Source organism: Sceloporus undulatus, chromosome 11 (assembly GCF_019175285.1).
Source record: "Sceloporus undulatus isolate JIND9_A2432 ecotype Alabama chromosome 11, SceUnd_v1.1, whole genome shotgun sequence".
NCBI lineage: Eukaryota > Metazoa > Chordata > Lepidosauria > Squamata > Phrynosomatidae > Sceloporus > Sceloporus undulatus.
This window is the reverse complement of record NC_056532.1, coordinates 10,243,060-10,258,730: the sequence shown is the minus strand read 5'-3', so window position 1 is coordinate 10,258,730 and position 15,671 is coordinate 10,243,060. Positions and strand designations below refer to the sequence as shown.

Genomic DNA, 15,671 nt, shown 5'->3' with positions numbered 1-15,671 from the left:
TGCAGTCCCCGGTGTCCCTGTCCAGCTGTGGCCAAAAGTCTGGGAAGCTGGATAAGCTAAGGAGCTGCATTTGATCTCTCAAGACAAGGAACCAAGGCAGGGGGAAAAAAGAGTCAGGTATGGAATTTGATACGGCGATATGGCTGCGTTGTTTTGTAAATGATGCTTCTATGATGGGTTTGGTGGTTAAGGGTGGTTCTCCTTTCCAAAGTCATTTCAAGGATATACTTATCAAGGGCCAGGGATTGCTGAATCAGGTCATGGGTATCGAATTGTTGGGCAGCTTGGTCATCACTGGCTTAGCATTCACAATTTTCATAGAATCATAGAGTTGGAAGAGACTCCAAGGGCCATCCAGTCCAACCCCCTGCCATGCAGGAAATCTAAATCAAAGCATCCTGACAGATGTCCATCCAGCCTCTGTTTAAAGACCTCCAAGGAAGGAGACTCCACCGCACTCCAAGGGAGTTTGTTCCACTGTCGAACAGCCCTTACTCCTAATCTTGAGCTGGAATTTCTTTTCCTGGAGCTTGCATCCATTGCTCCATTGTGTCCTAGTCTCTGGAGCAGCAGAAAACATGCTTGCTCCCTTCTCAATATGACACCCCTTCAAGTATTTAAACAGGGCTATCCTATCACCTCTTAACCTTCTCTTCTCCAGGCTAAACATCCCCAGCTCCCTAAGTCGTTCCTCATAGGGCTTCATGGTTTCCAGACCCTTCACCATTTTGTCCAAACTAGCCAACAGTGCAGGCAGGGAGTCTCAGTCTTCCTTCTGTTGAATAGCAGGTCCTCCTACCTGTCAACAGCCTTTCCTTTAGGTTTCATCCCCTCCTCTGATCTTGGCTTCAGACTCCACAGCAACAGGGTAGGAGAAATGGGGATCTAACTGAAAGGCCAACCAGGTCAAAACTCCATCTCTCTTGCCAAATTCCCCAAAAATTACTTTTTAAAGACTATAACTGACCATCCCAGATGGAGGTTTCTGCAAGATGTACCCTACAAAACCTTCCTCCACACCGCCATCGCTCTGCTCCTCTTTCCTTTCTGGAGGAACATGGAATTCAGTCATGCCAACCATCCCCAAAATTGAGGTAAAATGATGAACTAGGAGGCATGGAAGGTTTGCAAAGATGAAGGGTGAAAAGGACCCGCTGGAGCAAGATTTTGGTATCTTCTGCAATGAACAAAAATAGGGCACCACCCTGTCTCCTTTTCGGGTATATACTCATGTATAAGTCTAGAAATTCAGGTCAAAAAATTGACCCCAAAAACCCTGAGTTGATGTATCCATGAGTCAATGTTAAGTACTGTATCTTAACTCTTATTCAAAAGAAGGAACCGTCTTCAGGTGAAAAGCAATATAATACGTGAAGCACTGACCCCCTCTACTCTCTCATCCATCCAGTCTTAATAGTAAATACAAAGAGTTATGTCTGCTGGAATTTTGTAAGTTCTTTGACATTGTTTTGCTTTGCTTCATCCTTTAGGTCCTCTAAATTTTACCCTCGACTTATCCATGGGTCATAGCTAAATCCATAATTTTGGCCCCAAAACATGCCCTTGACTTATACATGAGGTCGACTCATAGTCGAGTACGTATATGTGGTAACTGCAAGAGTGCTAACAGTGTGAGAAATTTGAAACTAGGATCCACAGAGCCAAGTATATTCCTCTGAGCATTTCCGATCCTACTTGGAAACTGAGTTAAGTACCCCTTCGGGTCTCACGCCAACATTGGGGGCTTTTTGCATTTAGACTTGGACCACAGGACAGAGGGACTGAAATCCCCAACTCTTGAAAAATATTTTATTAACACAATTCCTACCATTAGACTAGACCCAAGTGTTTCTTTTCTCTATTTGTTCATCATGATTTTCAGTGACTGCCTTGGACTCTTCCAAGTTCAAAGAAGTACAGAGCTTGAAGGGGCTGCAAAGCCCATCTGATCCAACCCTTGCCATACAATATGAAATTACAGCACTCCTGAAAGATGTCCATCGAACTTCTGGTTACAGACCTCTAAAGAAATAGAGTCCACCAGTTTCTATGGCAGACTACTCCACTGTTGAGCGATTTTTCCTAAGTTTGAGATGGAATGTCTTTTCTTGTACCTTGAACCCAAACTGATTAGGGTTTTAGTCTCTGGAGCATCAGAAAACAAGTTCACTCCAACTTTTACACATGACGTTCCTTCAGACTTCTAAAGCAGACCTTCATATCACATCACGGTCTTCTCTTCCCCAAGAGAAACATGCCCTGCTCTCTAAACGGTTCCTCCTTGGGCTTGGTTTCTAGATCTGTGATAATCTTGTTTGCCCTCCTTGGGCTTGGTTTCTAGACCTTTGGCAATCTTGTTTGCCCTCTTCTAGGCACACTCTATCTTATCAATATCCTTCTTGATCTCTTCCCGAGTCCGAATGCTATACCAGGAGGTGTTTAAAACGCAATGGAAAGTGTTACCAGGGAGGAGAATAGTTCAGTGGGAGAGCATGTGCTTTGTATATAGAGGTTTCCAGGTTCAATATCTAACATTATCAAATAAACCAACAAGTAGATAGTGGGTAAAAGCTCTCTCTTATCATTTGGCGTAGCAGCCGCCAGTTAAAGGCAATGATACTGGTATGACAACGCTTCCCTAATCCTTATATTTTTCACACAGGGCCAGTTTGCAATCACTTGGTTTTACCACTAAAAAATGAAGTAGAAAGTTATCTCGCTAAATTAAAAACGTTAGCACCGTTTTTTTAACTTTAAGTCCTCAAACCTGCTGCCAAAAAAAGAAAAGAAGAAAATAGACGACCATCTAACATTTTAAAAATATCACGCAAACCCATCTATCACAGAGACAAAAGCAGCGTTAAATGAAACAGGCAGAAGCATGAATAAAACATACAGTGATATTAAAAATATCCTTCTGTCTAGGGATGGATGAGCCAATCTATTTCTGGTCCATACCAGTTTCAGAGGAATCAGTCTGTTCCATCCAAACGCAGCACCAACCTGCACATTTAAAACACCCACGCGCACCCCTTTATATTCATTTCCATATGTATTTTAAATACAGGTATACATCAGTTAACAAAGTACATGCGTTCCTGGACATTACGTCTTTAACAGAAAATCTGGCTACGGAATGAAAGAATGTAAGAAGCAAAGGGATATAGGTTCTTATATCCCAAAAAGGAGGAACGTTTCAACATGTTGCAGCAACCTTTTTATTCAACACTAACACTATCCAGGTCGGGTGAGCCTTGGAGAAGTAAGGAAAACATGTTGAACCATGTAGAGGCCACTTGAGATCTTCTTCCAAAACGCATCCAGTGATCATTTTTGCTTTCGCCAGCCTCCATTTTAACTATGGTCTTCATTTTGGTGGTCAAACTTCAAGGTTTATGGGTTGTTTTTTTAATATGCTGGGGTAGCCTAGAGGCAAAATTATTATCTGCTCTCCCCTTTTCTCTCTGTTTTGCTGTTCATGCATGCTTATGCGCTTCTGCTGTTTAACTCTGGCTATCGTAGGAAGGTACACACAGCTCCCATTCCTTCCCAGCTTTATTGCAAACATGCCACTGCAACTTGACAATGGAAATCTGTGTTTCTGCAGATTACATTCATCACCTTCCCCATGCCAATGCTGATAAAATATTATAGCTAGACAGAAGACGAGGAGGAAAGGGAACTGGAAAGGGTTTGTAAACAGTAGTTAAGTTTAAAGCTTTCATGGCTGGCATCCCTAGTTTTTTGTGGGGTTTTTCGGGCTCTGTGGCCATGTTCTAGAAGAGTTTATTCCTGACGTTTCGCCAGCATCTGTGGCTGCCATCTTCAGAGAATCTGAAGAATCTACGTTGACCATAGAGAGGATTTGTTAACTAAGTTATGCCTTTAAAACCTTCTAACTGCAATTTTTAAGCCAAGGACTACCACCACATCATTCAGACAAGTCCAGATGATCTTTATGTTCTACAGTCTTGGAACTGTAAATGAGAATGTTTTGCTTAAGAAATGCAGGCCAACGTAAAGTCTCCCCCACCTCTACCTTTGAAATGCTTGGGGACGCGCAGTTGTTAAACACTGGTGCATATGCTCCATTTGGCAAGTCCAGTTACCAAACCGGTTGCCATATCCTAAACAAACTGGTTCTTCTGAATAGTCTTTAGAGGCAGCCTACAAAGGATTGTGATAACTTCATTCAGATACTATAAGTGCCGTGGCAGCCCATCCATACAAGCAAGTGATCAAACCACTTCCTCAGATAAGAGGAATACTTGCCTTCCATATATTCTCTCCGTTCAGTTGTAGAATCCACACATCGATAATTCTACCTTTGAGAAACCATTCTGCAGCAACCACACAAGAGCAGAAGGGCAATGTGGCTGTCAGCCACGGCTAGGGATCTATCATGTTGACAGAAATGATATGCCATTCATATTAATCCCCAACAACAAATGATGCTGAGTATTCCTGTCCAAGTGCGCCATGTGTTTCCAGGGTGGCACTTTGCGGCTCCAAAAAGTTGTCAACCCATACAGAAGGGGACAAGCCAATTTCGATATAGTGGAGGTTTTCTTCCATCACCGGCTCTGACGGGACAAGAAAACTAGCAAACATGATTGTATAAGTATGAGGATGCTCACTGTCCCACCTCTGCTTTGTCCTGGGTCAAAAGCAACACGATTTGGTCCATACAGATTTCACTTTTCTTAGGAAGGTGAAGACAGAAAATGATTAACTTCTCCTCTGGTATTAATAGGACAATCCAGGGGCAGGTTTAAAAAAATATTATCATAACCATCACCATGATCATCATTGTCACTAATATTTGACCTCTGGGGCAGTCACTTGATCAGTAAAAGTTTGGAGGCAATAAAACCATCTTTGGAATATGTGAATGGGCAAAGTCCAAGGACGGCAGGTTCATGATGATAACCTTGTGAGGGACATACAGTTGGATGGGGTGGCCCTCAATATGTTGTAAATCTATTATTTTTACATGATTCTTCTTCTTCTGATCAAAAATACAGGTTCATAATGCAGTTCAACCCCTACGCCATCTTTGGTCTACTACTTAGCTTGCTTTTATCCACTCCCCTCCAAAGCAAACACACCACGAAGATGATATCTTCTGCTCCAGGTTCTGTCATTAATACCACCATGCCATTGGACATCAACCGTACCATATCTACTCCTGGCCTGGTCAGCACAGCCACCACACAACCGGCCTATGAGAGCACCGCAAATACAACAGGGCATGTTGGAAAGTCTACTGTAACCCTGGCCATCAATGCTACAACCACAGCAAGCGCTGTCAACAATGCCACTGCATCACCGGCTCGCAACACCACTGCACTGTTGGTCAACAACAGCACCACATCTACTGCTGGCACCATCACACCTCCAGCCAAGAATGTTACGGCATCACCAGCCAACAACAGCACTATACCGCTAAAAAGCGAAACCACCACATCGACTTCTAGTCCGATGAACACCACCACTACATTACCGGTCAGCAAAGCCACAATACCATCCAGCCCAGGCATGAACGGCACCAGGTCTACTCCTCGCTTAACCAGTAACACTACAAGCACTACTACTAGAACGCCCAATGCTGGTGTGTCCGTTGCTAAAACCACCGGGAACAGAAGCATTGCAAGATCAGTACCTTCATTTGTTGCACTCACATTACTTGTCATGGCAGTGCTTTGCTCATAAGAAAACATTTCCCCATTGCACACTGCCATTCTCTTTCCTCTTCACTGCTGACCAACCCCCATTATTTCTTTGATAAGCTCTACTGTATTGTTGCAATAACTTACCAAGATGCCAGTCTTTAAGAGAACAATCACCTGAATTCACATCCAAATCAGAATTCAAATGATCATCATATCCAAATCCAGACATTAGACTCGTCATATAAGAATGGAGAAGATGGGTTGTTTGAATAGACGAACAGCAGCTCACCTACAGCCACAGTTTTCAATATATCGAATGGTCCTTTCATAAAGAGATACTAGCAAATGGTCCCTTATTCCTAGATGGGGTAGGACAATGTCCACTAGCTTAAACTATTTTTGATACTAATGGCTATGTCTTAAAACCTGTGAAAGTTGTTGTTGTTACATCTCCCAGAATCCCACAACAAAAAAGTCCCCAGCCTTGCAGTCTCTGGACTCTGGGAGATGTAGTACCAAAAAGTATCACTGCCATGTTTGGTCAAAGCTGGCTCGGGCATCACAATACTTCGTTGCTGTTGTGCGCTTTCAAGGTTGCTTCCAATTTATGGCAACCATAGGGTTTTCTTGGGATTTGCTCAGAGGAGGTTTCCCAATGCCTTCCTCTGAAGCTAAGAGAGTGTGACTTGCATAAGGTCACCTCCGCCAAAAAAGACAAGAGCAAAGATCCAGACTGCCCTCGATAACTGGAGACCGAAGCTGTCTATATATGAGCAATTAGTCTTTTTAAGCTTACATGTGCTACTTGGGGAGTAGAGGGAATGGAGTCATATTTAAAATCACACCTAAAGGCCTGTTACAGACAGCCAAAATAAAGCCGCATCGCAGTCTGGAGGATGGCTTTGGTGTGGCTTCTGGACTTTTAGGATGCATGCATCATTGAAACACCATACCTCCACTGTGACTCGAAGCAGCTTTATTTTGGCTGTCTGTATCAGGCCAAAGTAACCAGCCCAATGATGCTCCTCTTTGAGCCAAGGCTCAGCAGTTGCTGAATCAATTCTGGCACAGCTAAATAAAAAAGCAAACCAACATGGCCTTCTCCTCTATTGCTATGCAGCAGGTAAGCAAGCGTGAGCGAAGAACAGGTGGGGAAAGTGTGCATTAGCTGGGGAAAGCTCAACTTAAGGGTTGTTTTGTGCCCAATGTGGAATAGAGACATGTGATCCGATGGCCCTTTTTTGAGAACCGACAGTCTAAGTTACACCAGGCAGGTGCAGCTATTGATAGCCAGTGGCTTCTATTCACTGGAGATGAATTGGAAAGTTTCTGCGCTAATGGACCACTGGTTATAGCCTCCTACATGTTTACTTAGTTAACAGGAGCAACATGTCACCATTCAGGAGAAATGAATGCTCCATGCATGACTTGTGTTTGCTTGCCCCTAACATGACCAAAGTCGAGGTGTGTACTCCTGCGCTTTTGTATTAAGGGCTTAGCTTCTTTATCCATAGCCTAAATCCAATTGTTATTTCCAAGTAGAGCAGATCCACTGCATCTATGGAGCTTACCTGCATGTTGACTTACCAAGTCCCCACTAAGTCCGTGGAAATACTCTCTGTGGGACTAATAATTGAATTTAGGCCCACATGGCTATAGGCAGCACAAACTTTAGTCTCATACTTTGCAAGCAATGGGGCACAAGAGGGATAGCCAACTTGTGCCCCTGCAGATGTTAGTACACTACAATTCCTATCATCCTTCCGCACTGGCAATGCTGGTTAGGGCCGATAAAGCTCAGAGATGCAGTGCAGCAATACCAGGAGGGCTACAAGTTGCCAGCCTTGGCATGTATGCTTGTTTGGTTTCCTATACAGCAGCAGTGGTTCCCAATCTTCGGTCCTCCAAATGTTTTGGACTTCAGTGCCAGAATTTTTGACTGTTGGGGCTTCTGGGAGATGAAGTCCAAAACGTCTGAAGGACCAAAGATTGGGAACCAGTGCTGTACGGAAATTCTCTCTGTAGGTAAAGACAACGTGTTTAAGGCAAGCCGCAGCCATTCTTTAACTGGTCTCAAAACCTGAGAAAGCTTTACTTGGTTGACAGGAGGAATGAGACCACTTCATCTCACTTTCTTTAGGCCCTGCTTAAAACATCTTTTCCCCTTGGAGCATGGGATAGCTACCTGGTGCCCTTCAAATGCATGAGACGCTAGCTCCCATAAGCATGAGTCAATATGACGAATGGTCAGGGATTTTGATGCTGCAATACGAAACACATGGAGGGTATCAGCTTACCTGTGTGTACCCTTGGGGAAAGTCTGACGCAGGCCTCAATTTTGCTCAATCTAAATTACTATTAGTTAAAAGGACATAGCAACTGCAATACATGACATGCAGGAGTTGAAGGTTCGGTTTCAGTGGGGGGTTCCAAGAAGGTATGCACCATCCCCATGTTTAACTCCAGTTCATCCAACTCGGCAGACTAGAGCATGATAACATTATGTGGCTGTAGGGGAGGGAATGCACGGTTTGTGAGCCAGCAAAACGAGTGCCAGGATTTCAACAATGTCAGGAAGTTCCAAAAAAGCAGTGACCATAGCACCGCTCAAACAGAAATAAACAAGGCTCCTGCCTACGCCGCAAGCGAAAGTGGCACGTAGGCCTTAAGATAGCAAGCAGGCTCCCTTGGCTGGGAAAATTATACACTGAGAGCAAGGGCGAAAGGGGGAAAAATAGAACTTAATTGTTACGTGTGAAGCAATGGTTTACACCTCCAAACCTCAGACACGCGTCCTTCGAAGCTGAGCGCAACTGAACGGACTTCCAGAGCAGCCCAACTGCGACTGTCGCTGCAGAAAGCTCCTTCGCTTAACATTAAAGGGGATATTTTCTATGGTATCAGGAAACAAAGGGCCAATTCATGCACCGTTGTTTTGGTTTTAATGGTGGACAGTGAAGTAACTTCAAATGGAAACGTAAAGTCTGAATATATGGGAGTAAGCCTCTGTTTGCAAACGCCTGCATCACATTTGTGTGTATAGCTGGGCTAATTCAGTCTTGCCCTCACTAAAAGCGAGACCAAACTTTCTGGGATGTCTAGCAACCTGAGAAGGACAGAGGCCAGCTTCTTCCTCCCTACCAGACCTTTTGGACTACAACTCTCATAATCCCATGCTGGCTAGGGCTGTTGGGAGTTTTAGTGCAAAAAAGCTGGTGGCAAAACGTATAGAGAGGTGAAGGCTGTGTATGCCCGCATCCGTGTGCCAAATTGGGAAAGTGGTATTCTTCCCTTGTCCCCCTCGGCTTCCACATCTCCAATATTGATGGTACAGATTCAACGTTATTCAACTCCTGATTTCCAGAATCCCCCCAATTTATTGTTGTTGTGTGCTTTCAAGTTGTTTCTGACTTATGGCCGCCCCAATAATGGGGTTTTCATAGAAAGATTTGTTCAGAGTGGATTTGCCATTGTCCTCCTCGGAGGCTGAGAGTGTGCCTTGCCAAAGGTTACCCAGTGGGTTTCCATAACCAAGTGGATCACTACCCCAACTCTCAAACCACTACACCGCACTGACTCTTCCCAAGATACCATCCCATTTTGATACCAGTCGCAGCACTATGTAAGTAAGAGCCAGCATGGTGTAGTTGAGACGATGACTCTGGAAGGCAATGTAAACCCACTGGGTGACCTTACACAAGTCACACTCTCTCAGAATCAGAGGAAAGCAAAGACAAGCCCCCTCTGAAGAAATCTTGCCAAGAAAACCCCACGACAGGTTCGCCTTTAGGGTCGACGTAAAGACAGAAAGGGCCTGAAGGCATAAAACAGAGGTGTGGAAGTTCAACTTGGGAAATGTGCCTACCAGAAAAGAAATGTGGCTTACTAAGAACTTTAGAATACCAACAGAAGCAACTCAGTGGAAGGACTCTGGAGTTGCAAGGTGGATGAAGGCTTTTCAGAATGCCCCAATGTAAATGATGATTTATCACACCCATTGAAATACAGAGCGAGACTTTAGTAGGATGCTCCCTCTAGTGACTACATCATGCAACCCACTTGACAGTCACTTCAGGGATGTGCCAAAGAGTTAGTATGTAGAGAGATCTTGTGGCACCTTTGAGGTTAATTGAAAGAAAGAAGCTGGCAGCATGAGCTTTCCTATAATTCAGTTTACTTCCTCAGATGCATTTAAATGCATCTGAAAAAGTAAATTTAAGCCTACAAAGGCTCGTGATGCCAACTTCTTGCTTTCAGTTAGTCTCAGTGATGCTACAAGATCTCTCTACATAGTAATTTAACAGACCAACATGGCTATATCTTTGAATTATGGCAAAGAGCCATGGGTACTGTAGATATAATTTCTAAGTATATAATTTCTAAATCTCATTCCCAACATTGTTATAAAGAACTTATAGGAAGAAAGAAGTATCTCCAAGATCAACTGAGGACTTCCTAGGCAAAAATATTTAAAGCACCAAGGTTTGAATAACATGTGAATGTTGTTGTTCTTGTGTACCTTCAAGTCTTTTCTGACTTATGGCGACTCTATCGCAGGGTTTTCTTGGCATAATATGGTCAGAGGGAATTTGCCCTGGCTTTCCTCTGAGGCTGTGACTTGCCCAAAGTCATTCAATGGGTTTACCTGGCCAAGTCAGGATTTGAACCCTGGTCTCCGGAGCCATAGTCCCAAGGCTCAAACCACTACACCGAACTGGCTAACAACAAGGGAATAAATCTGTACAAAAACCTGTACCTGTTCCATCTATATGGCAGCCTTACATTCATACATGCATTTAAAAGCATTTTCATACGGAGCTGTAGAGAGATCTTGTAGCACCTTTGAGACAAACAGAAAGAATATATTGATATATTGATATGACAGACTAACATGGCTACATCTTTGAATTCTACTTGTGTAGAATATGTATTTCTGAGGAGGAAGAAATATTGTCCGTTCATAATATGCCAAACATGTACAACCTGCCCTGCCTCACCTGGATACAGAAAAATGTAAGTTCTCACATTACATACATCGGAACAACAGAATATACCTAAGCATTTGGTTATCAGAGCAAGACCCAAGCATTACAAATCTCTCAACCAGGGTGTCGACATCACAAACTATTCTTCCACATACTACAAACCTGGGGCTTGGCTTAGGATATGAACCTAGATTTTTATGGCCTGTCCTTGTTCTCAGTGAAGAACAAGGACTTGGAAATCCCTGATGAGCGCATCTAAAATGATGTTATTTTCCACTTGGACTGAGACACTTTCCATCGCTGTGCAACACACAATCGTCCCTCTGTATCTATGGATTCTTTATTTGCGGATTCAAGCATCCACAACCTGAAAATATTCCCCCCAAATTTATAAAGAAACCTTGATTTTTGGCATTTTATATAAGGGACACTATTGTAATATCCAGTGTATTTAATGGGACTTGGGCATTCACAGATCAAAATCTGTGGATACTCGAGTCCCATTAAATACAGTGGATACCATATACAAGGGATATTTGGTATTCACAGACGGGTCCTGAAACTGAACCCCAGCAGATACACTGTACTTACACCAAGGATAGGTAACTTTAAATGGCATCACGTTACAACTTGCAGGTGGATTTCACACCAAGCGGGAGACAAGGGATGCCATAGCTACTGATGCTTTTGAAAAATCATCAATGCTTTTTTCCTTCTGAGAGGCGAAGCCGCAAAGCGCAAAAGCAACGTGTGGTTCTAACTCTCTGTTATATCCTGGTAGGGATAGAATTACCACACTATTGTGGCCTCTTAAGAAGGAAATGTCATCCTCAAAAGCACACGTATCATTCCTAGGAAACAAAGCTGTATGCAGTATGGTTGCCACTGCCAAAATAAAAAGGCTAAGAGAAGCCAGGTTAGTTCAGATGGAGGGTCTACCTAATTCTAGCATCCTGATTCTCACTTTGGACAAGGAGATAGAACCACAGAGTTGGAAGAGACCCCAAGGGACATCCAGTCCAACCTCATTCTGTCATGCAGGAACTCACAACCAAAGCCAGACGGCCATCCAACCTCTGTTTAAAAGCCTCCAAAGAAGAAGACTCCACCACTCCGAGGCAGCATATCCTACTGTTGAATAGCTCTCACCATTAGAAAATTCCTCCTAGTGTTTCACTGGAGTATCTTTTCCTTGTGGATGCCTTAAGGAAGTTGAAAAGCAGGACCCAGAACCTAGTTTTTAAGGAATATACTGCCTCTGAACATGGACACTCCCTTTGGCCATCATAACTAGTGGCCAACCTAGATTCTCCTGTCCATAGACTTGGAAACTCTAAAGCCATTTAATCCAGTGGTTCCTAACCTTTGGTCCTTCAGATGTTTTGAACTTCAGCTCCCATAATTCCTGACAGTTGGCCAAGTTGGCTGGGGCTCCTGAGATCTGAAGTCCAAAACAAATGGAAGACAAAACCACTGATCTAATGCCATAGCAGCAAACTCCCTAAATCGAGGTGAGGAACCTCTGGCCTTCCAGACATTGAGAACTTTAGCTCTCACCATCCCATTTTCCTTGGCCATGCTGGCTGGGGTTGACTAGAAGCAAAGGCCAAAACATCTAATGAGCAAAGAGCTTCCTCACCAAAATCAATCTTGGTCGGGGTGGCTGTTCTTTTCCCTTTTCTTTAGCTGTGTAAAAACATGTTTCAGTGGAAGTCCCTAAATTCTAGCATTATCAGTTTTCGGGGTCCCTAACTTCTAGCATTATAAGTTTTGAGGGTCCCTAAATTCTAGATTACAGTATATGCTTTGGGAGTCCCTAAATTCTAGCATTATAAGCTTTGAGAGTCAGAAATGTGTCCACTTTCTGCATCTCATGCCCAATTTTATAAACTTCCGTCACAGCGCCCGCTTTAATTTTCCATGGCTAGGTCACCTTCCTCAACCTGTTGCTCTCTAGACTACAACTCCCATGGCTGGGGATGTAACCCAACACAACTTACCAGGCAGAGGCAGGGTAGCCTATTTTGTCAAACCACACGCTGACACTCCTCTCTATGGGAGGATTGGGATTGTGATCACCACATTCTCGACCTCTGGTTCATTGCCTAGCAGGGGCAGTTACTGGATAATAGAGTGCATGAACTGACAGTGGTGATGATGACAAAAAGGACACATGGTGTATTCAAGAAAGGGCCTCCGAAGAATGTCCTTGTGCTATTGTGCACAACAATCTCGAAACACAGAATTTTGTGCATAGATTTCTGGGTTTTTGGTGGAAAGGAGTTCAATTATCTAAAGCTTCAATAGCTTTCCAAGAGATATGTAGTTCCATGTGTATGAATTTAAGTGTGGATCTGGTTTTTCATTTTTTGGTTGGATTATTTTCTAAGTAACTATGAGGGTCCAGGTTCCCCATCCCTTTCCAGCAATTGTTCAGGAGGCAGCGTGAAACAGCCAACTCTGCTCAACCAGAAACAAACCAAGCGGCGTTTCAATTCTTTTTGTGAGCTGGAGGAATGAGGAGGTAAGTCCTTGGTTCTCCATCCCGATACCCTTCAAAGGCAGTTAGTCTCAGCTCCTGTATACTTAACACAACCTTTGCTTAGCACTACTACCTAAAGAAATCTTTTTTAAGGAATGGGGAACTTACTACTCTGCTGAACTTCATGGACTGTAGCGTCCATCACTCTGAACATGGAAGCTCCCTTTGGCCATCATAACTAGTGGCCAACATAGATTCTCCTGTCCACGGACTTGGAAACTCTAAAGCCATTTAATCCAGTGGTTCCTAACGTTAGCTAGGGCTGTTGGAAATTATAGTCCAACATCACCATGGGTTCCCATTTCTGATTATATAGAGAAAATGACGAGAGAAGAAACATGATGCTGAATCAACTTTTTAAAGCACTCCTGTAGATCCTCTTTGCAGTTACATTATCAGCCGAAATGAAGACTACGTTTGTAGTTGGTGAAAGAAGACTAGGAAGAATGGCGTCTCAACATCTTCTTGGTAAAAATGGCCTGTTATAGACTGCCAAAATAAAGCTGCTTGAGGTCCCTTTGGAGGTATGCTTTTTAAATGATGCATGCATCCTAGGAATCTGGAAGCTGCACCAAAGCTGCACTCCGGTGCTTAGGAATGGAGTGTGGCTTTGGCGCGACCTCCGGACTCTTAGGACCCATGCATCATTTAAATAGCATACCTCCAAAGAGACCCCAAGCAGCTTTATTTGGGACTTCCTGATGCAAGTTCTTAAATTTCAGCCATTTCCTAAACACACTTGTAGAGCTGGGGGAAAGCTGCGGTCTTGGATGAAGCCAAAACACAGCTCTTAGCATGTTCGGTCCGCCTAAAGATGGTCCATTAAACCATTTACTCACCAGTTGGTGAAATGAATAGGCTATTCTTTTCATACACTTAAAAAAAGCTTTAAATGAAAATTAAATTTACTTCCTCCAGCAGACAGCGGGGGCAAACCGTTTTGTGTTTGTCTTTGTTGCCCTGGAAAAAGGTAACACGGAGTTACCTGCCTGGCACAAGAACCAATCATTTGGAGGCTTGCCATTGCATAACCCTCCTGAAATTATATTTAAATGGCAGAATTGAGCTGACTGATTATCAGCCGCACGCAAGGGGACTTCCTAGAGGCTCCTGTGTTTAGCCTTCATCATAAGCATCTGAAACCGAAAACAGGTATGGAACAATAAGCGGAAAAGAATTAATGGGATAGCTACGTATTTTTAAAAGGTATTCCGTCAAACTAAATGTGGGATGCAGAACAAGAAGAAGAAGAAATGTGTATTTACTGGAGTGGCGGGGAGGAAGGAATATTGAGTTTTGCTACTAAGAAAGGTGCTGGGAGACTTTGGAGAAGCAGCATTGATAAAAACGACAAGAAATGAATTAAGGCATCTGGCAAGTCCAGCTGCAAAACCTATTTTACACAGCAATTAGGTAGCTCTCCTAGATCCTTGAGCGTCTCAAATGAATCAAACGTGCAGCCTGCCTTACGGAGTAAATCCTCCCAAAGTGCTCACATGCGCTAATGCAAAATATCGATTTAAAACACAGTCCACATTTGCGGCTTTGACTTTTGCAGACTGGGCTATTTACGGATTTGATTCACAGATTCCCTCTAGGAATCTGTAGGTCCTCTAGCATCACTCTGCTGGAAAATGATCATAGATTGGCGCTGAAGGATTTAGAGGTTACTAGAGAAAGCACTTCTCTAGGCATGTGTAGGTTCTCCGGTGTGATTCTATGGTCAGCCTCTGGCAGATATTGACCACAGAGTTGTGCTGGAGGACCTAGAGATTCCTAGAAAGGTTAATAACAGTGGTTTTTTTAATGGCAGTTTTTCAGCTTTCACTGTACGTCCTGTGCCCCAAATGCCAGCCAATGTGCAAGGCCCACAGTAGAGTTTAAAGTAATTCCCATGTTAAAAACCTGCAAATTAAATGAGTTACTAGTCCTTGTGATATATCTAAAGAAACATACGCATGCATAAAAAGGAGATCATACTACGAGGAGCTAACTCCACGGGCCAACTGAGTACTAGAGCAATTCAGAATCCCACTAAAGGAATTATCATTTGAAAACATGGGTAGAAGTGTATGTGCCAAACATACAAACATGTGCTACCACTGAACACTGAGAGTTAAACTGCTACAGCCTTATGACTCGACAGCGGAGTCTTTAGTGAAGCTTGCGGTACTCATGGAGGAGATACGTCATGCGCAACATTATCACATGCTGCCCAAAGCTGCAGCTTCTCATCTTCCTATACAGGTGTTGCTTTAGGGTCCCTTAGTCCTGAGAATAGCAAACCTCTGTCCCTAGCAACAAATAAAATCAACAATGTCAAAAGGAAAATTAAAAGCACATAATGTGTTCCCCAATTATATATGTTTGCTGAAGCTTCTATATGTCTCTGGGCTTACTTTGGAAGTGACAAATACAGATTGGCGCTGCGAAGCCTGATTTCAGAACAATACACACATGTTCATGTATTAA

The 15,671-nt window shown here is 43.3% G+C and overlaps 3 protein-coding genes across 17 annotated transcripts in view; 1 reads left to right on the top strand and 2 right to left on the bottom strand.

Annotated features, from left to right (window-relative positions):
* The window catches only part of LOC121917114 (RNA-binding protein Musashi homolog 2-like), a 911,933-nt gene that overhangs the window by 618,288 nt on the left and 277,974 nt on the right, over positions 1-15,671 (bottom strand). The window lies entirely within an intron of this gene.
* NF1 (neurofibromin 1) overlaps positions 1-15,671 on the bottom strand; it is a 353,409-nt gene that overhangs the window by 74,533 nt on the left and 263,205 nt on the right. The gene's annotated exons all lie outside the window — the stretch shown is intronic.
* On the top strand, positions 32-6,551 carry LOC121917117 (putative GPI-anchored protein pfl2). The gene is made up of 2 exons (XM_042442819.1): positions 32-117; positions 5,025-6,551. The coding sequence occupies exon 2, from the start codon at positions 5,032-5,034 to the stop codon at positions 5,710-5,712; it is 681 nt and encodes a 226-aa protein (XP_042298753.1). The 5' UTR covers positions 32-117; positions 5,025-5,031; the 3' UTR covers positions 5,713-6,551.